At 39.3% G+C, this 22,573-nt stretch overlaps 1 protein-coding gene across 1 annotated transcript; it reads left to right on the top strand.

Annotated features, from left to right (window-relative positions):
* The first annotated feature begins 932 nt into the window (after positions 1–932).
* Positions 933–16,278, top strand: LOC111153618 (insulin like 6). The gene is made up of 2 exons (XM_022512760.1): positions 933–1,288; positions 15,855–16,278. The coding sequence occupies exons 1-2, from the start codon at positions 1,009–1,011 to the stop codon at positions 16,190–16,192; spliced, it is 618 nt and encodes a 205-aa protein (XP_022368468.1). The 5' UTR covers positions 933–1,008; the 3' UTR covers positions 16,193–16,278.
* Positions 16,279–22,573: the final 6,295 nt, after the last annotated feature.

Here is a 22,573-nt window from a genome sequence, read left to right on the forward strand (position 1 = left end):
TGTGCTGCGCTCCGGCTCCCCGCCCCCGCGGCGATCGCGCCTCCTCCCCAGCGGCCCCCGACTCCCCCCTGGCGGCGGCTAGTGCGTCCTCCCGAGCAACGCACCTGTCCGCTCTCGTCCCAAATGACCAAGCGACCCGCCCCCAGCGCGGGGCACTTCCTCATCTCTTACCCCCTGGTTTAGCAAAATACTAGGATTCTTAGAAGCAAACCCCCGCGGGGTCGCTGTCACAAGCCAGTTACAGACAGTCCTGTCCCCTCTACCGCGGCAGCAGGTCAGCATGCCCGCTACTGCCCGGGGCTCGAGGCCGAGGCTCCGGCCCATTTCTCCCCGAGGAGTGCGCGGGATCTCCCGAGCGCGCTGTGAAGCGGGCTGAGGAGCGCACGTTCCAGGTGCGTCCAGGCTCCAGCCCCTCCGAAGCCGACGGCGCGCGGGGCCCCGAGCTGCCCTGGGAAGCAAACACCAGCCGGCGGTGCCTGCAGGGTGCTTAGGGACTCGAGGGGCTGGGAAGAGGTTGTCAAACAAGCACACGAACAAACGTGAACAAACCTCCCGCAAGGTACACCAAGAGGGAAGCTGTGAGAGAGAGAGAGAGAAGCTGTGTCTGAGGAAGCGACGCCCCGTTACCAACCAGGCAAAAGGGCGGGAAATGCACTCCGCTGGTAGGATTTTACCGATTAACGAGGGCCGCAGGGGTCGCGGATGCGCCTCCTTAGAGGGGCGGGCAAAGAAAACGAATCAAGGATTTTTTAAGAACTAAAGAACGCTACTACCTACCATGCTCTGAGGGCCCGGGGAAGCGCCAGAATCCGGCTCACCGCCATCTCGCACCTCGCGCCTCCCGCCTCGCGCCTCGGCGTTCTCGCGAGGTGCGCACGCGCTCGCCAGCCCGCCAGGCGCGCGTGCGCGGCTCGGAGCGGGCGGGCGCGGGCACGAGCACGGGTGCCGGGAGGTACGGGGTCCGCGGCAGTTAGACCGCGCGGCCGACCTGGCGGCGGGGGTCCAGGGATGCCGCGGCTCCTCTGCGTGTGTCTGCTGTGGCTGGGGCTCCTGTTAGTCAGGTTCTCCCGGGAGCTGAGCGAAATCAGCAGAGCTAGGAGGCTGTGTGGCAGGCACCTCCTGAAGGAAATAGTAAAACTCTGCGGCAATGTCAACTGGAGCTACTTCGAGGAGGAACCCCCCCCGCCACCCCTGTTTCCCCAGAACAACGAGATTGAAACCTTCATCCCCGACCGGTCAGAAAGCTCCCAAACCACTTTCCCGGCTTGGGCGAGAGGCACGAACCCAGGTAAAATTAGAAACCGAGGGCATGTTCGCGCATCCTTGTACTTTCTCTTCCCCAAGTGTGCTCTGCCAGGTGGTGAGCTTCCCCGGGAAATGGAATTTGTGCCGAAGACACAGATAAATGAACATTTTTATAAGCCAATATATCGCAGGTATGCAAAAACTCAAGGACGCTTTTTTTTTTTTTAACTTAGAGGAAATGAGTGTACACATATAAATCTATACGTTTATGTAAGAGTGCTGCTTCTTCCTTGGCTTTGCCTTTCTGGAGTACACTTGTCACCTGACAAAACCCACTTTGTCCTTCAGAGCCTCTGAGGTTTCATTTCTCCTCTGAAGTTGTCACTGACCCTTTCATAGGTACTGACTCCATTCTCCGTCTACCACAATATCTACACATAGACCTAGTTGACCATCATCAGGACCAGCCACATAAGTGGGCCAGCCCAGTGCAGAATAAAATGCAGGGCCCCTTTTTCAAAAGCAGGAAAGGGCCAATTAAGGTACTAAAATATAAAGCCCCCTCGCCTTTTTTTTTGGTGTGTTTCTCCTCTGCTCACACATCGTCCATTCTCTCATCAGATTTCATGTTCTTAACACTTCACCTTTACAAGATAAAATTTTGGGAATTTCAAGACTATGACAGTAGAGCATTAAATAAAATGCAAGTTCCTCCCTAGCACTGGGTCTGTGTGACTGTGCACCAGCCCTCTCCCTTAAGGCCAGTCCTGTATATCAGATCATTTTCTAGAGATTATTTCATGCATATTTTTATGTGAAATGTCTAGCAGAGGACCTAGCACACGGTATGTTGCATAATATATATTAAATGTATACTTAATGCTTTTAAGTAGTCTTTAGGAAGAATATTCCTATTTCAAATTCACTGTTATCTTCTAATTATGTATTTACATTTTAGTACCAATATGGTTTTTCATTTTATTTATTTTTTTAAAGATTTTATTTATTTATTTGACAGACAGCGATCACAGGTAGGCAGATAGGCAGGCAGAGAGAGAGGGGGGAAGCAGGCTCCCTGCTGAGCAGAGAGCCCGATTCGGGGCTCCATCCCAGGACCCTGAGATCATGACCTGAGCCGAAGGCAGAGGCTTTAACCCACTGAGCCACCCAGGTGCCCCTCGTTTGTCATTTTAAAATGCACTTAATCTACAGGCTGTCCCTAGCATAGTGTCATTGAAATTATTGCATTTAAAGTCATTCAATTAATTTAATTTGATTTGGACACATTTTGCAAAAGGCAAGATTTTTGAAATTAAGGAAAGGAGTGCCAAAAACACGCCAAAAACCACCCAGGTTTAGATGACTGGAACAGACTAAAATTGCCTCCCACATTATGGGCACTCATTTTAACTTATTAAATGAATGAATGAATGAGACTTATTCCATTCTTCCTATTGTTGGTAAAGGGATGAAAACTTTGAAAGACAAATAATAGAAACCATCAGACTGGTTCTTGATCATTTTCTACCATAAAACCTACCTACATATAAACACACTTTGTTTTGCTCTTATAATGGAAGAAGTGACTCTCCCCAGTTTTCCACTAGTACATTAATTCAGTGATTCTCCCACTTTAATGTGCATATGATTCACCTGGGGAATATTGTTAATGTACAGGTTCTTATTCAGTGGGTGGGGCCCTGAGCATCTACATATTGGCAAGCTCCCAGAGATAGCTGATGCTGCTGTCACTACCTCTACCATATCAAAATTTTACACTCAGACATCCAAGCTTGAGTCTGTTATTTAAAAAGAGCTTGGAATCCCTCTTCTCAACAAAGCCTGCTCTGGAGACTATTAATTTTTTTGAGTCAACTTTAAAACTCAGAGCTGTTCTTGTTTCAGTAGCACATATACTGAAACTCAGAGCTGAGTAATGACCCCTTTGTTTTGGTGTTATTTACACTTCCCTGGAGAAATGTCATTAATTCAATGAAGAGGAAACTGCAGTGAAAGAAGATTTGTAGGAAATAAAAATGTAGCTTACAGCATCTTAGAATTGGCGTACCAATGAAACATGTTACTATGGCTACTATGTTAAGGACAATTTTCTATAGTGGAAATGTCATGGGGCCATAAAGCCATAGTTGTTTTATAATGTGTAGAAGAATGAAAAATGGATTTAAGTTATTAATATGTATTTGTGATAATTTTTTTAAAACTTAGGGGTGCCTGGGTGGCTCAGTCAGTTAAGTGTCTGTCTTTGACTCATGTAATGATCTCTGGGTCCTGGGATTGAGCCCTGCTTCAGTGGGGAGTCTGCTTCTCCCTGTCCCTCTGCCCTTCCCCCTGCCTATACTCTCTCTCTCTCAAATAAATAAAAATCTTTAAAAAATTCAATTTGTAAAAAAATTATTGACCTATAAGGAAAGAGGACATTCAATATATCCTGCTAATTTCCAATAATGAGAAGTTATAGAGAAGAGGTATGTGTTCTCAATATAGAATATGTAATTATGCCATTTCATTTTCATTTGAATGTGGCTGAAAAGTTAACTTTTACTAAGTTGTACTAGCAGGATGCATTTCTATGTTCGATCAAGTCAATTACCAACAATTTTAATCTTCTGATGATCTATTTGAGTCTGACACAGGTAAAGAAAATTTAGTGCACTCATATTTAAAAATGCTTTTTTTTCAGAACTACTCATACATAACTTGATGCTGAAATTGTGTGCTTCTTGATAGTGGATCCTTGAGGGTAGGGGCCATGTCTCCAAGACCTACCCCACCATACTGCTAAATTCTAGCTGCATATGGTGCTTCCTAGCTCTTAGAGCCAGGTGAAATCATTAATGCATTAATGCTTTATAATCCATAACCCCTATTCCAGTTGGATTGGTCATATTCCTCTATACATCTATTCTTGTTTTTTAGATGTCTTATCACAAATGGGTTAAGCAAGTCCCCCTTCTTTATATATTAATTCAGCAAAATTTGAATGCCTATCACATGCTGGGTATTTTTCTTGGTACTTGGGATATAAGAGTGAAGAATTTTACTGAGGTAGCTGTGAAGACTCCTGCTCTTGTGAAGCTTACATAATAGTGAAGATAGACAGTAAGCATAAGTACATTGCACAGTGTGTTAGAAGATGATTAGTTTTGGGGGTCCCTGGATAATCAGTTGTGAAGCATCTGCCGTTGGCTCAGGTCATTTTCTCAAGGTCCTGGGATTGAGGTCCTAATTGAGTCCTGCATTGGGCTCCCTGCCCAAGGGGGAGTCTGCTTTTCCCTTTCCCTCTGCCTCTCCCACCCACTTGTGCATGCTCGCTCTCTCTCTCTCTCTCTCTCAAATAAAATCTTTCATTTTATTTTTTTTAAAGATTTTATTTATTTATTTGACAGACAGAGATCACAAGTAGGCAAGAGAGGCAGACAGAGAGAGAGGAAGGGAAGCAGGCTCCCCGCTGAGCAGAGAGCCTGATGAGATGCAGGGCTCGATCCCAGGACCCTGGGATCATGACCCGAGCCGAAGGCAGAGGCTTTAACCCACTGAGCCACCCAGGCGCCCCTCAAATAAAATCTTTTAAAAAAAGAAAAAAGATGATCAGTCTCCACATATCTCCTTTCTCCACTCCTGTTCTCCTCCTCCCATAGGTAACCATTCCAAAGTGTTTAATTTGTGTTTTTATTTGTACATGATTTTTTGCAAATTGTGCATTGTTTCCTGCTCATTTATTTTTAAAATATACATAAATTGTATTTTTTTTTCAGATTTATTTTTTAGAGAGCAAGTGAGAGAGAAAGCAATAGAGCCCACGTGAGTCGGGGGAGGGGCAGAGGAAGAGGGAGAGAGAGAATCTGGAGAAGACTCCCCACTGAGTGCGGAGTCTGATGCGCCATTTAATCTGATGACCCTGAGATCATGACCTGAGCAGAAATAAGGAGTTGGATGCCCAACTGACTGGGCCACCAAGGTGCCCCTAAAATATATGTAAATGGCAGTTAAGATCTATCTCTTATGGTTGCTTTGTGGACATTGCTTCAAACTGCTCCACAATATTCATATACATTCCCCACATTTTACTTACCCTCTCAGCAGTGAACACCTAACTTGCATAGCCTCCAACTCCCTGCCACTAATACCACAGTGAAAATCATTGTATGTGCTCCAGAGCGTAAGGACCTGTGTGGACATTTCTCAGAGATCTATACCCATGGATAAAATTGCTATGTAATGAAACACATGTATGCTTTGCTTGAGATGTGTCAGGTTGCGAGTACACGTGGATTCCTGCATTCTCATATCCGTGCCAACAACTAGCATTATATGATTTGTAACTTTTGTCAGTGTGATAGAATGAAATGGCATCTTATTTTTGTTTTAACTTACTCTGGATGTGAGCACATCTTCATATATAAATTAGCCTTTTGCAGGTTTTTTTTCTGAAAGTTTTCTGTTTATAATTTTTATAGGAATTGTCATTTTCCAGTTGATGTGTAAGAGTTATTGTACCATTACAATAGTTGTTGGCTTTAGGGGTGCCTGGGTGGCTCAGTGGGTTAAGCCTCTGCCTTTGGCTCAGGTCACAATCCCAGGGTCCTGGGATCAAGCCCCACATCAGGCTCTCTGCTCAGCAGGGAACCTCCTTCTTCCTCTCTCTCTGCCTTCCTCTCTGCCTACTTGTGATATCTCTCTCTCTCTCTCTGTCAAAAAAAAAAACAAAAAACAACAATAGTTGTTGGCTTTAGATATTGCAATATATTCTCCCATTCTGTCATCTATTGGTATTGTTTGACAGAAAGCCTTAATTTTATATAATTAGGCAATAAGCATTTTGCCTTATTGTTCATACTTCTGAAATTTCATTTTAGAGGTCCTTTTCTTCCCTCTGTTAACTTTATAGATTTACTTTTCACATTAGGTTCTTAATTCTTCTGGAGACCACTTTGGTCTGTTCTGGTTAGGATTACCATCTCAATTTTTTCCACAAGTCTTATTTTTCTCTACAAAAGGAGCTAGTTTTCTAAACACCATCTTCTAAATGATATTTTTTTCTATATTGTTTATTGTTTGTCTTAGTTTCCCATTCTATTTAATTGGTCTTTTGTTTGACCTTATACAATTACTATACTGTTTTTAATGTTATGACTCTCTAGGATATAATTTTTAGGTGGGCATATCACCAATCTTTTTTAAAAGATTTTATTTATTTGAGAGAAAGGAAGTATGGGTGGTGGGAGGGGCAAAGGGAGAGAGAGAAGCAGACTCTGTGCAGCGAGCCCATTGCAGGGCTCTATCCTAGGACTCAAGCCCCATGTTGGGCTCCCAGCTCAATGGAGAGCCTGCTTCCCCCTCTCCTGCTCCCCCTGCCTTTGCTCTCTCACTCTCTCTGTCAAATAAATAAATAAAATCTTTTAAAAAACAAAACAAAGAAACAAGAACAATAAAAAAGCATTGATGATGACACAAATGGAAAGATATGCCATGCTCATGGATTGGAAAAGTTAATATTGTTAAAATGTCTGTACTACACAAGCAACCTACAGATTCAATGCAATTCCTATCAAAATGCCAACAGCAATTTTCACTCAACTAGAACAAATAATACTAAAATTTGTGTGGATCCACACACACAAAAATAAAAGCCTAAATAGCCAAAGCAACCTTAAGAAAGAAGAATAAAGTAGGACGTATTACAATTTCAGATTTCAAGATTACTACAAAAGTATAGTAATCAAAACAGTGTGATACTGGCACAAAAATAGACACATATATCAATAGAACAGGCTAGAAAACCCATAAATAAACCCACACTTATATGGTTAATCTGTGAAAAAGGAGGCAAAAATATGCTATGGGGAAAAGATAGTCTCTAAGTAAATTGTACTGAGAAAACTGAACAGCTACAAGCAAAAGAATGAAACTGGACCACTTTCTTACTCCATAGACAGAAATAAATTCAAGATGGATTAAAGACCTAAATGTGAGACCTGAAACCTTAAAACTCCCAGAAGAGAACACAGGCAGTAATTTCCTTGATATCAGTCATAGGAACGTTTTTCTAAATGTGGTTCCTAAGGCAAGAGAAACAAAAGCAAAAATAAACTATTGGGACTTCACTAAAATAAAAGGCTTTTCCACAGCAAAGGAAACCATCAACGAAACAAAAAGGCAACCTACTGAGTGGGAGAAGATGTTTGCAAATAACATATCTAATAAGGGGGTAATATTCAAAATATATAAAGAACATACACAACTCAACACCAAACAAACAATCCAACTTAAAAATGACCAGAGGACCTGAATAGCTATTTTCCCAAAGAAGACATACAGATGGCTAACAGACACATTAGAATATGCTCAACATCACTAATCATCAGGGAAATGCAGATCAAAACCACAATATGTCTGAAAAAATGTTCATCATCATTAGCCAACAGGGAGATTCAAATCAAAATCACATTGAGATACCACCTTACACCAGTTAGAATGGTCAAAATCAATAAAAAAGTAAACAACAAGTGTTGGAGAGGATGTGGAGAAAGGGGAACACTCTTACACTATTGGTGGGAATGCAAACTGGTGCAGCCACTTTGGAAAACAGTGTGGAGATTCCTCAAAAAATTAAAAATAGAGCCACCCTATGACCCTGCAATTGCTCTACTGGGTATTTACCCCAAAGATACAGATGTAGTGAAAAGAAAGGTCATCTGTACCCCAATGTTCATAACAGCAATGGTCACAGTCGCCAAACTGTGGAAAGAACCAAGATGCCCTTTAGCAGACGAATGGATAAAGAAGATATGGTCCATATATACAATGGAGTATGATGCCTCCATCAGAAAGGATGAATACCCAACTTTTGTATCAACATGGACGGGACTGGAAGAGATTATGCTGAGTGAAGTAAGTCAAGCAGAGAGAGTCATTTATCATATGGTTTCACTTACTTGTGGTGGAATAACATGGAAGACATTGGGAGATGGAAGAGGAGAAGTAAGTTGGGGGAAATTGGAGGCAGAGATGAAGCATGAGAGACTGTGGGCTCTGAGAAACAAACTGAGGGTTTTGGAGGGGAGAGAAGTGGGGGGTTGGGTGAGCCCAGTGGTGGGTTAAGGAGGGCATGTATTGCATGGAGCACTGGGTGTCGTGCATAAACAATGAATTTTGGATCATTGAAAAAAAATTTAATTTAAAAAAGACACACACAATATGGTATCACCTTACACCTATCAGAACAGCTAACATGAAAAACACAAGAAATTAGTAATAGTGAGGATGTGGAGAAAAAGGAACTCTTATGCACTATTGGTAGGAATGTAAATTGGTGCAGCCACTATGAAAAACAGTATGGAGGCTCTTCAAAAAATTAAAAATAGGACTATTATATGATCCAGTATTTCTACTTCTGGTTATTTACCCAAAGAAAACAAAAAAAAATAATTCAAAAAGATAGATGTACCCCTGTGTTTATTGTAGTATTATCTGCAATAGCCACGAAATGGAAGCAACTCATGTCCATTGATAGATGAATGGATAAAGAAGAGGTGGTACACACACACACACACGCACACACACACACACACACACACACACACAGGAATATTATGCAACCATTAAAAAGGATGCCATCTTGCCATTTGTGATAATATGGATAGACCTGCAGAGTATTATGCTGAGTGAAATAAGTCATATTGAGAAAGATAAATACCAAATTATTCCACTTGTATGTAGAATCTAAAAAACCAAATGAACAAACAAACAAAAAGTGAAATCAAACCTACAAATGTAGAGAACACTTATTGTTGCCAGAGAAAAGGAAGGTGGAGGGGATGGCCAAACTCAGTGAAGGGGAGTAGGAGATTCAGGCTTCCAGTTATGTAATGACTAATTCATGGGACCAAAAGAGCATAGGGAATAGAGTCAATGGTATTGTAATAGCATCATATGGTAACAGATGGTAGCTACACTTGTGGTGAGCACAGTATAATGAAAAAATAAAATAAAAATCCATCTGCAATTTTAATGGAGATGCATGGATTATATAGATTAATTGAAGAGGATTTATATCTTTTTTTAAAACATTTTATTTATTTATTTGACAGAGAGAGATCACAAGTAGGCAGAACAGCAGGCAGAGAGAGAGAGGGAAGCAGGCTCCCTGTCGAGGAGAGAGCCCGATGTGGGGCTCGATCCCAGGACCCTGAGATCATGACCTGAGCCGAAGGCAGAGGCTTAACACACTGAGCCACCCAGGCGCCCCGATTTATATCTTTTTAATATAAAGTAATTGCAAACCAAAATCATAGAGCATGGAATGTTTTCATTTTAAGGTTTTCTTAGTGGAGACTTTCTACATTTTTTATTAAGTTAATGTTTAATATTTATTTTTGTTATTATAAATACTTGCTAATTATATTTTCATTAGTGATTTTGGTTAGAGAAATTAATTTGATTTTTACAGCTTGATCTTTATCCAGTAATCATGCCAAATTATCTTAATGGTTTAATAGTTTGTTCTACAGATTTTTCTATCCTTTGCAAATGATAGCTTTGTCACTCCCTTTCTAACCTCTCACCAGTCTTCTTCTTTCTTATAACATTAGCCAGGTCCTCTAGTGCTGTTAAGTAGTAGTGATAGTGGGATATCTTGTCATGTTCCCAATTTTAAAGGGGAATACATTTAAATTTCTCCATTAGGTATAAAATTTGTAGGTTTGTGCTATGTAACTTTCACCATGATAAGGGAGCTTGCTATTTTTTAAATCATTATAAGTAGGGCTAAACTTTATTAAAGGCTTTTGGGGGGTATCTTTTTGCATATGTCTCTTTTATTGATTAAGTCACCAAATAGTTTTTGGGTACCTGCTAAGTTCCAGCCACTGTTATAAAAGCTTGGGATTTATCAGTGAAAAAAGCAAAGATGTCTGGCCTCAAGGAGTTTGCATAGGAAGGGAACATAATAAATATTTGAAGGTAATAAGGGTTATAAAAAAGGAATGAAACAGGATAAGGGAGATCAAGAGTTCAGGGCGCTGGAGGATGGGATATAGGATTAAATAGTGTAGTCAAGGTAGGCCTCATTGAAAAGGTGAAGTTTGAGAACGGAGGAGATAAAGGAATCAGCCAAAGATATCTGGGAAAAGAGTGTTGAGGCAGAGGAATGAGCAGAGCAAATACATTTCGGCCCTTTTTACACAGGGAACAGCAAGGAGGCTAGTGTGTCTGGAGCAGAGCGAGAGGTGACAGGCAGGCCTAGTGAAATGTTTACACCATTGTAAGGATTTTGGCTTTACTCTGAGTGGTGAAATCATTACAGACTTTGGAGCAGGGGAGTGACATTAATTGACATTTTAAAGGAATCACTCTGGCTGCCTCATTGAGGACAAGCTGTAGGGAGGCAAGCACAGAAGCAGAGTCTTCCTCTGGGCGTGTGGTATTAGAGGTGATAGCAGCTAGATGAGATGGGAGCAGTGGAGGGAGTGGACATTGTTTTATTCCAGATATATTTGGGCAGATTTTATGTGAAATATGAGAAAAAAGAACTCAAGAATGATTCCATTTTTTTTTTTTTAAATGTGATCCCCAAGTTTTTGCTTCAGACATCTGGAAGGCTAAGGTTTCTATCAACTGAGGTAGGAAAGGCCTCAGGTGGAAGAGGTCTGAAGGCAATATTGGCAGCTCAGTTTGGGGCAATGTGGAGTTTGATAAGTACAGATGGAGTTTTGAACATGTTGAGTTTGAGACACTGAAGTGGAGAAAATGAGTAGGAAGTAGGATATAAATGTACATCTGGATTATGGAAATAACGTCACTTGAAGATAGGAATTTAGGAGTCATAGGTGTATAGGTGATTCTCAGAGCCATAAGACTGGATGAGATCACCAAGAGAAGTGTAGAGAGAGAAGAGTGCCAAGGACTGAGCCCTGGGAAACACCAACATTAAACAGTTGGAGGAAGTATTTGCCAAGAAGATAAAAGAGGATCATATAGGTGGGTAGAATGTGGTGTCCTGGAAATGAAGTTCGATAAGTGTATCAAGAAGGAATATTTCTGATGAATCAGATAAGATGAACATGGGCTGTTGAATTTAGTAATATAGAGATCATCCGTGACCTTGAAAAGAGAAGTTTTGGTGCAGTGATGGAACAAATGCCCAATTGGAGAGGGCTTAAGGTGGAATGAGAGAAGAGGGATTAAACGGTAATAGAAAACTACGAAGAAGTTTTGCTACAGAGGGAGAAAACAAGCAGGATGATAACTGGCAAGGTAAGCAGGGCCAAGAGAAGTGATTTTGGCTTTTTTAAAGTGGGAGAAATAACATTTTTTTTTGCTTATAGAAGTGAAGAGTTGATGATGAAGGGTATAGGGGAGCACTGCTGGAGTGATTCCTTGGAGTATGAGGATCTGGTCCCTAAATGGAGGAACTGGCTTTAGAGTGAATAGTTCACCTATGTAAGTAGTTAGGAAGGCAGAATGTATGGGTACAGATGTTAAAAGATAAGGTAAAAAAAAAATGGTGAAGGGACCAAATGCAAGTTCTCTGATGATAGCTTTCATTTTCTTAAAAAGTAGAAAGCAAAACCAATTGAGAGTGAGTACAGGAATCTAATCATGTGGTAAATTGCACTGATAGGTTTGGGGATCTTGACCTATCCTTGCATTTTTTGGAATAAATGCTTTAATATATTTGTAAAATATGTTTGTGGATTCAGTTAACTAATATTTTTTTAGGACTTCCAAACAAACGTAAGTAAATGGGCTCACAAGGGTTTTTCTTTCTTCTTCTTCTTTTTTAATCACATTGTTCTTACCTAGTTTTGGGATGAAGAATATACTAGATTCATAAAATATGCTGAGCAGCTTTTTCTCTTTTCCTCTTTTCCTGGAACAACTTGTATATGATTAGAACTTACTGTTCTTGAAAAGCACGTAGAACCTACCTTTAAAATCATCTATGTTAATCTTTTTAAATTTTCTGTGCCAATTATGGCATCTTATATTTTTCTATGGATTAATCCATTTCATTTTGATTTTTAAGTATGTAACTTTCATAACATTCATTTATTTTAAATACTCGGTTATATCTGTTCTGTTGTTGCTCTTCTGTTCATTTTCATCTTTTCTTTCTTAATTAGTCTGGTTAGGGTTGTATCTATTTTATTAATCCTTTTGAAGAACTAAGTTTGGGTTTCTAAACATTTATAGTGTTTTGGTTCTGTATTTCACTGATTTCTTTCCTTCTTACTACTCTGGGTCCTTTCTGTTGTTCTTTTTCAAATTCATAGATCTAGATATTCATGTTTAACCTTTTCTGTTTTCTGGTGAGTAGAGCTTGTTTCTCTTTAAATTACGTCCCCACTTAGACATATTAGTTGTCATTAACTAGTCTTTAGCTGCCTTCATTCATGAAAAAGTTTCCTTCCTATTGTCTCTTTTTACCCTTTGATTAACAGAACATGGATGGTACATCCCCAACAGGAAGTTCTTTTTTCAGTTTTGCCTGGACAACCTAATTTCCTTTTTCCCTCACTGTACTCTGTAATTATGACACTTCTTTAATTCATCACATTATCTGCCTTGGATGACTTAGTATTCAATGTCTTTAATAGCTACCCTAAAGTTTTAGTGTTCTGCAGTTCAGCTTAAGCATTTTAAATAGAAAATGAATGAATAGTATTCTAAAAGGACTCTAACTACAAGGTGCAGGGATTCACCTAAATAACTCTGAGAAAAAGTGGTGGGGGAGATAGTTATCATAGAAACAAGATCTAGGAGCAGACTGGAAAACCTGAGGAATCACACCAACTTTACGAGACCAGTGCTCTAACCCCTGAGCTACGGAGCCCCACTACACACCAACTTTAAAAACCAACTTTTCTCTCTCTCTCTTTCTCTCTTCTCCTCCAGTATTTCTTTATGACTTTGGCCTGTCATGACAAGCTTCATGGTACCCTTTCAGTTTTGTTTCTCACTACTTCTTAGTTCTAACTTCAGAGAGAGGACACTGATTGGGCTAACTCTTGTTTTCAAATGGCATGGATTGTTGGCCTCCATGGTAGATTGATTTCTTTGAGATCAGTTACTAACAACCTGTAGTCTGTTCAACTGTGGCTGTAGGGTAGAATCCTGTGGTTCAGAACAAGGCTGTCTAAGGTCTGGTTCTACAGCGTGGTTCTAGGCAAATTTATCTTCCTGGAAGGGAGAGTAGACAGGCAAGGGCAATGATGGAAATCCAAAAAGCCTCCAAGTAATTACCTTCTGAATTTATTTTAATTTCTTTCCAGTAATTCTGAATGAGTTAAGAGCAGTATAATAGGGGCGCCTGGGTGGCTCAGTGGGTTAAAGCCTCTGCCTTCGGCTCAGGTCATGATCCCAGGGTCCTGGGATTGAGCCCCGCGTCGGGCTCTCTGCTCCGCAGGGAGCCTGCTTCCTCCCCTCTCTCTCTCTGCCTGCCTCTCTGCCTACTTGTGATTTCTCTCTCTGTGTCAAATAAATAAAATCTTTAAAAAAAAAAAAAAGAGCAGTATAATAGCAGTCAGTTCATTGAGCATATCACCACTTCGTCATCTCTTCATATTTCAACAATGAAAAAAATTGTTATAAAATATGCATAAAAAGACAAATACAGTTGTTCCCCCCCCCTTATCTGCAGGGGATATATGCCAAGACCCCTGGGAGATACCTGAAACCTGGCATAGTACCAAACCTTACATATGCTGTTTTTCCTATGCATGCATACCTATAATGAAGTTTAATTTATAAATAAGGTACAGTAAGATATTTATAATAATAAAATATAACAATATACTGTAATAAGAGTTACGTGAATGTGGTCTCTGTCTCTCAAAATATGTTATCTGTCCTCACCCTTCTTTTGGTGATGTGAAACAATAAAAGGCCTATGTACTGAGAGAAAATGAAATTAATAACTAGGCATTCTGATGTAGCATTAGGCTACTACTGACCTTTGGATGCTCTGTGAGAAGGGAGATCATCTACTTCCAGACCAGAGTTCACTGCATTGTAACTGAGACCAGAAAAAGAGAAACTGCAGATAAGGGAGGACTACTGTAGCCCAAGTAAAAGTGGGCAAAGGATGTGAAGAGACATTTATACAAAGAGGATATACAATAAACACACGAGAAGATGCTCAACATCATTTGTCAGTAGGTAATTTGCAAATCGAAACCACAGTGAGATATTACCTCTCATCCACTAGGATGGCCATAATCAAAAATGGAAAATACAGGTGTTGATGAGGGTGTGGAGCAAGTCAAATCCTAATATATCAGTGGTGGGACTGTAAAATGATGTAGTCATTGTGGAAAAGCTTGGTGGTTTACTTAAAGATCCAGCAGTTCTACTATGAGATAAATAAGAAGATTGCAGACATATGTTCACACAAAAACTTGTATGTGAATATTCATAGCAGCACAATTCATAATAGCCAAAATGTGGAAACGACCCAAATGTCCATCAGCTGATAAATGGATTAACAAAATGGGTTATATCCATACAATGAAAAATTATTCAGTCATGAAAGGAATAAAATGCTGATATATGCTGCAACATGGATAAGTGAAAGAAATCATACATAAATGGCCACATGTGTGTGGTATAATTTCATTTCCTAAATAGGCAAATCTTTAGGAATGAAAAATAGATCAGTGGTTGCCCAGGGCTAGAGGAAGAAGAAAACAGGCATGACTGTTCATGGGTATGAGGCTTCTCTTGGGGGTGATACAAATATTCTGGAATTAGATAGTGGTGATGATTGCATAACCTTGTGAATATACTAAAAAACACTGAATTGTATGTTTTAAACACTGAATTTTATGACACATGAACGGTATCTCAATAAAAAATGTCTTTCCATAAAAAATGTGCAAAGATTTCTGAGCATTTTTATAGGAAAACACTACTTACAACTCTTTTAGTTAAAATATATATATTGCTGGGATACCTGGGTGGCTCAGTCGGTTCAGCGTCTGTCTTCAGCTCAGGTCATGATCCCAGGGTCCTAGGATCACTTCCACATCAGACTCCATGCTCAGCAGGAAGCCTGCTTCTTCCTCTACCTCTGACTGCCGCTCCCCTGCTTGTGCTCTCTCTCTCTCTCTTTCTCTGACAAATAAATAAATAAAATCTTTTAAAAAAATTAAACATTAAAAAATTAAAATAAAAATATATCTTGCTTTTGAAACCCATTTTATTAAATTACTTGTTTTTAATTATTTGTTTTAAATTACTTGTTTTTAATAATTACTTGTTTTTAATAATTAGCAGACTTTGGGGGCCCCTGGATGGCTCAGTCAGTTGAGCATCCAACTCTTGGTTTCTGCTCCAGTCATCTCAGGGTTGTGAGATCAAGCCTGGCATCAAGTTCCATGCTCAGTACAGAGTCTGCTTCAGATTCTCTCCCTCTTCCTCTGCCCCTCCCCATGCGGGTGTGCTTGCTCTCTCTCTCTCTCTTTCTCTCTCTCAAATAAATGAATCTTTAAAAAATAATTAGTGGACTTTAGTATTCTAGTATTATGATGAAATTTTCATCTAAAGGAAGATTTTAATAAAGTAGGATTCTTTTTCTTGTCTCTCAACAGTCTCTACTTCTGCCTCTGAGGAAGAAGCAATAAACAGTTTGGAGATGTCGTCGCTGCCTGAGTATAGACTTACAAGGGCCAACTTGTCACCTGATAAGACAAGAGAATTTTCCTCATTACAAGATAACAATCAGTATATTCATGGAATTTCAGAATTTCAGAAGAAAAACACAAACAAAATTAAAACCTTAAGCAATGTATTTTGGGGGAATCATCCCCAAAGAAAACGCAGAGGATTTTCAGAAAAGTGTTGTCTTAAAGGATGTACAATAGAAGAACTCAGTATTGCATGCTTTCCATACACTGAATACAAAAACATACATAAACAAGTACCATGATTTGTGATGGAGATATACTAACCATCCTGGGAATTATACTAACTTAATAAAAGCTTAATATATTTATTTTACTTTATTTTTGGTAATGGTCCTTGTAGGTTCTTTGCCGTGAACACCATCATCTAAAAGTATTTGTAGCGGGGTGCCTGGGTGGCTCAGTGGGTTAAGCCACTGCCTTCGGCTCAGGTCATGATCTCAGGGTCCTGGGATCGAGTCCCGCATCGGGCTCTCTGCTTAGCAGGGAGCCTGCTTCCCCCTCTTTCTCTGCCTGCCTCTCTGCCTACTTGTGATCTTTCTCTCTGTCAAATAAATAAATAAAATCTTAAAAAAAGAAAATAAAAGTATTTGCAGGTATTTAGCAATACTTTATGGTAGTAATAGGAACTTACTATTTTCTTTGGTAACCCCAATTTTTCCTATATATTTATATTCGAAGAAAATGTTACTGGAGGTGGTATGATCCATGTAGACATCTAAGAATTACCTGCTGATGCTTGTCATCGTGCTTGAAATTTTCTCAGGCTGCATTTAAGTGGATTATGGTATGTTCTGCCTTCCATGGGACTGATGCCCCATGACTATGAGGTTCACCCCAGTGAGGCTCACTCCAGTATGCCAGTCTGACCCACCATCTTCAAAATAATTAATCAGTTCCCATTCCTACTAGGTGCTTTTACACTATAATCACAGGTTCTCTTTTAATTCCTTGCATTTTATAGTAACTGGTCAGTAATCTTCTCACAATCTCTACTGAGGACTTAGAGTTCAGTGAACGTCTTTCCGTGCTACTCTGCTGTGAAGGGACTGCTATAACGTGACACTCTGTTTTGGCTCGGTCAGAAGAGAGTGTAGTGTGAGCAGCACCTGGGAATGGCATAGTTCTCAAGTCCCAGTCCAGCCCTCCTGAATCAGAAACTGCCCATGTGGGGCTTAGCAATCTGTGTTGTTACAGGCCCTCCAGCTCATCCTGACGTTGGGTTAAGGTCGAGAACCACTGGTAATAGTCCTGTGGAATACTGTTGAAATCCTTTTTCTGTGCTTGCATATTTCGACTCGATGTGATGTTACAACACTAAGTTCATGGTATTTTTCCACTTTATGTCCACATGTGAAATATTTTTAATGGTGCAAATTAGAAAAAAACTTATTCCAAAGAATTCAGAGTGGAATCCTTACTTTCCACCATTAATTAAGAGGTAAGCATCATTTTAAATCTTTCTCTAGTTTCTTTCTCAAATATGTACTGTAATGTTCTTTACAGTTAAGTTTTTGTTTCTATTTGGCGCTGTTATTTCTTAGGACAAAGGTTCTTTTTCATATGTATCTATATCATATACACTTAAACAATGCATTAATAAGTATGTCTGAACTTTTTTACCAGTCCTGGGGAGTCTACATTCAGTTGTCTTTCTAAATATGGGAGCCACCCGTTTAGATACAAAATGACAGATTGCATCATGGTTTAGTGGTGGAATAAGTCTGCTGATGTTGGATGGAAATGCACCATTGAGAATTGCCCATGCTTAGGCTAAAATGCAGTGATGCACTTGAGCCCACTCTGAATTACAGGTTTGTCCTTATAGTTTAAAAATAAAAATAGTTTATTAGCTTACTGATATACACACATCAGAAGTCCAAATTAGAAAAGCATGAGATTGGGGCTCTTGGGTGGCTCAGTCAGTTAAGCGTTCAACTCGGTTCCAGCTCAGGTTATGATCTCAGGGTTGTGCAGTTGAGCCCCATGCTGGGCATGGAGCCTGCTTGAGTTTCTCCCTCTTCCTCTGCCCCTCTCCCCACTCTTAAAAAAAGAGGAAAAGCATGAGATTAACCAAGTGTGCTATTTGCATAGCTGTATACTTCCCTACACACTTTAATAATTTGTTAAGGTGTATAATAGTTTTGTGGTTTGATGGCTATCTTTTAATGTTTATAATTGTGCTAACAATGATTTAGTGCATTTGCATAGAACACTCACATTTTTCTTACAGACTCCTTAGAACAATCCTGAAGCAGGAAGAAAGAAAGCTGAGAAACTTTGATGTTAAACAACTTATTAAGGCTCCTTTATGTTGTTACCTGCTAGTTAGTGATGGAGCTGATCAAGATTTAATCCCAGCATCTTGTTCAATACTCCTGATGTCAATAAATCACGAGCAGAAATTATCCATGTGTTTTTGTTTGGAGTTCATTTATTTGGTCTCTATTTTGTTTTGACTTCTGTGTTGGTCAGTAACCTACTGGCTCTCAGCCCTGAATTTCCTGTTGTTATTATGCTTTGTGATGCTCAGACTTGGATTCTGTAAACCACACTTTTCCTTTACTAGTCAGTTTCCTGTGAGAATCTGCCATTGGGGCACAAGAGAGGACCCCTTCCCCTCTTGCTGTTTCTGTAAGCATCACCAAGTAAGCATTTCTGCCCACTGGTAGTGATAGCCTTTTTTGTTTTATCCTTGACTTCCACAACCAGCTTCATACCTTCTCTCAGAGATACCAATCCCAGCTGTCTGGTGCCCCTTCCTCAAAGGTCTGAGTCCCATCTCTGGGGGGCCCTTCCTCAAGCTCCCACAGTACTAGCACCAGCCAGGCAGGCAGAGATCTGGGTCTCCACTCCATGGGGCCCTTCCTCCAAGCTTCTAGGTTTTGATAATCTCTAATTCTCTCCTTTGTGCAGGCATGGTAGCTGCTTCCTAAAGTTGTGGGGTTTTGTTTTTAATCTGCATTACCTTACTATTTGACTTTTTCCTTTTGAGTCCTCTAATACAAGTCTAACACTCTATATTAAATTTACTGTTAAAATACCTGATGTGGCTTCTGTTTTGTTGGGTGGGCTTGAATGATAAAGCCCCTGACAGTGGTTCAAAAAGTGGTTTTGAACTGTATTAGGGCAAGGATGGTAGTAAATTGTTTCATCTTAAAAGGAAACTCTAAATGATTAGTAGTAGCTTGCCCACTTGCAAGTCAGTCCAGGCCCAAATTACTGCTATCACAATGGAGGTCTTTCCTTTCATAAAATTTACTATAAATGGAGCCCTCCGGTACCTATTCTTACATCTGGCTCATTTCACTCATTCTGGCTCAATTCTCTCATTTCGCTCAGGTTTCTGAGATACATCAGTGTTGTTGCATCAATCAGTAATTTGTTCCTTTTGATTTTTGCGTGGCGTTCTATTGTATTAGGAATAAAGCTGCTATGAACATTCATGTACAATTTTCACTGTGAGCATGTTTTTCCCTTGCATAAATATGTAGGAGTGGCAATGCAGTGGCATATAAGTGTATATTTAACTTCATAAAAATTGTCAAGTGGTTTTCCTAAGTGATATCCAGTTTCTCCATCTTTTCACCAACACTTTGTATTATCAGTCTTTCAAATTTCTTATGTTTATGTTTTTACAAATCTGGCCTTTGAATATATTTAGCTATAAAGAAAAAAGACTAGTATCTGAATCCTGACTTACATATATCTTCACATAGTCTTTTTAATTTTAGCTATTCTAGTGAGAGTGTTGTGCTATCTTACTGTGGTTTTAATTTGCATTTCCTCATGACTAATGATGTTGAGCCTCTTTTCATGTGTTTATTGGTCACTTGTGCATCTTCTTTTATGAAGTGTACAAATCTTTTGCCCATTTTTAGTTTTTTTTGTTTTTGTTTTTGTTTTAAAGATTTTTTTTATTTATTTGACAGAGAGAGAGAGAGAGAGAGAGAGATCACAAGCAGGCAGAGCAGCAGGCAGAGAGAGAGGGAGAAGCATGCTCCCTGCTGAGCAGAGAGCCCGATGTGGGGCTCGATCCCAGGACCCTGAGATCATGACCCGAGCCGAAGACAGAGGCCTAACCCACTGAGCCACCCAGGTGCCCCAATTTTTAGTTTTTTTAATTAATGAATTGTAAGGGGTCTTCATAAATTGATACACGTGCTTTGTCAGATACATGAAATGCAAATATTTTGTCCCACTCTGTGACTTGCTTTTTTATTTCCTTAAAGTATCTTTTTAAAAATTATTTTCTAAAGATATTATTTGTTTATTTATTTCAGAGAGAAAGAGCAAGAGAACACATGAGCAGGGGGAGGGGCTGAGGGATAGGTAAAAGCAGACTCCCTGCTGAGCAGGGAGCCCATCCTGAGGCTCCATACCAGGGCCCTGCAATCATGACCTGAAACGAAGGCAGAAACTTAACTGACTGAGCCACCAGGGCTCCCTGCCTTAAAGTATCTTTAAAAGATAAGTTTCTGGTGTGCCTGGGTGGCTCAGTGCGTTAAGTCTCTGCCTTCGGCTCAGGTCATGATCTCAGGGTCCTGGGATTGAGCCCCTCATCAGGCTCTTTGCTCAGCAGGGAGCCTGCTTCCCTTCCTCTCTCTCTGCCTGCCTCTCTGTCTACTTGTGATCTCTGTCACATAAATAATTAAAAAAAAAAAAGATAAGTTTCTAATTTTGATGAAGATCAACATCAATTTTTCTCTTATAACTGGGGTATTTTGCATTGTATATCTAACATATCTTTATCTTTTCCAAGTTTAAGATATTCTAAATTTGCTTCTAGAATTTTCACGGTTTTAACTTTCATGTTAGGTCTGTGATCCATTTGAGTTCATATTTGTGTACGATGAAGAGGGGCCAGGTTTATTTTCTACAAATGGTGAACAAGTAGTTCCAGTACGTTAATTGTAAGATTGTTCTGTCATCCAGTCCACCTTGGCATATCTTACAAAAATCAACTGACCATATATAGAGAGTGGGTTTATTTCTGATACTGTAGTATTTCATTAATCCACACATTTATCCTTATGCCAACATCACACTGTCTTATTACTATGGCCTTTTTTTTAGTCTTAAAGTCAGATAGTCTAAGTTCTTCCACCTTTGTGTTCTTTTCTAAAAATTGTATTAGCTATTCTTGGTTCTTGCTATTTCCATATAAATTTTAGAACCCTGTTAATTTTTACAAAATTCTGCTGAGATTATGATTGATATTGCACTGAATCTACAGATCATTTTGAGGAAAATTGAGTCTCCTGACCTATGAACATGGTATGTCTTTCCATTTAGAAATAAAATACTAAGGGATACCTTTAACAAGGTATTTGTTAAGTACTGCACACTAAAAACTACAAAATAGTGTTTTGTCTACACAAAACAGACACAAAACAGTTTGTGTAGACAAAACACTATTTTGTAGTTTTTAGTGTGCAATACTTAACAAATACCTTGTTAAAGGTATCCCTAAATATTTTATTTCTGTGCTATTTTAAGTGGTAATTTTAATAATTTCACTTTTTGTTGCTAGTATATAGAAATAGTAAATTTTTGTACCTTGGCCACCCATCCTGCAATATTATAAATTCCCTTAGTCTAGTAACTTTTTAAAAAATATATTGTGTGGGATTTTTCTACATAAATAATGTCATATATGAGTACAGGTACTTTTATTTCTTCCTTTCTGATATGTCTTTTATTTGTTTCCTTGCCTCATTGCCTTGCCTAGGTCTTCCAGTACAATGTAGACAAGAGAGTAAACATTCTTGCCTTATTCCAGTCCCAAGGGTAAAGCATTCATTCTTTTACCACTAAGTGTGTGATGTTAGCTTGATTTTTTCAGATGCATTCTATCTGATTGAAAAAGTTTGTCTATGCCCAGTTTGCTGAGAATTTTTATCGTCAGTGTTGGATTTTGTTCAATGCTTTTTCTGCATATATTGAGATATGAGTTTTTTTTTCTTTATCTTGTCAATATGATGTATTTCATTGATTTTTTTGAGGGTTAAACTAACTTTGTATTCCTCAGATAAGAATTTGAAGAATCTGTTGTGATATAGTAATATTTTTTTTTCCTTTTTCCTGGATCTATGTGCTACTAGTGAAGGGTTTTTCTGTCAGTATTTATAAGGAATATGGGCATATAGTTTTTTTTTTTTATGTCTATTTTTGGTCCTGGTATTAGAATAAAGGGATCCTCATGAAGGTAGTTGGCAAGTGTTCACTCTCTTATTTTCATAAAGAATCTGTGTGAGGGGGCCTGGGTGGCTTACTCAGTTGAGCATCTGACTCTTGATTTCGGCTCAGGTCATGATCTCTGGGTTGTGAGATTCCCCCCTGGTCGGGCTCTATGCTCAATGGGGAGTCTGCTCCTTGTCCCTCTCACCACACATGCACATGCTCTCTCTCTAAACTAAATAAATCTTAAAAAAAAAAAAAATCTGCCTAAGATTATATTATTTCTTCTTTGATAAAATTCACACTGAAGTTATCTCACCTCAAGTTTCTAACTATAAGTTTTTTTCTGTTTTGGCTTTTTTTTTTTCTTTTAAGAAATTAGTTGTGTCTAAGTTCTTAGTCCTATGTATTGGCATAAGCCTCATATTTCTTTCTTACTTTAAATG

The sequence above is a fragment of the Enhydra lutris genome, unplaced genomic scaffold (assembly GCF_002288905.1).
Source record: "Enhydra lutris kenyoni isolate GAN:26980312 unplaced genomic scaffold, ASM228890v2 scaffoldscaffold33, whole genome shotgun sequence".
NCBI lineage: Eukaryota > Metazoa > Chordata > Mammalia > Carnivora > Mustelidae > Enhydra > Enhydra lutris.

Bases quoted from the DNA above. Each gene is read 5' to 3' on its own strand.
- LOC111153618 (XM_022512760.1), top strand. From the start codon at position 1,009: ATGCCGCGGCTCCTCTGCGTGTGTCTGCTGTGGCTGGGGCTCCTGTTA. The intron at 1,289-15,854 runs GTAAAATTAGAA...GTCTCTCAACAG, and splicing joins GGCGAGAGGCACGAACCCAG to TCTCTACTTCTGCCTCTGAG.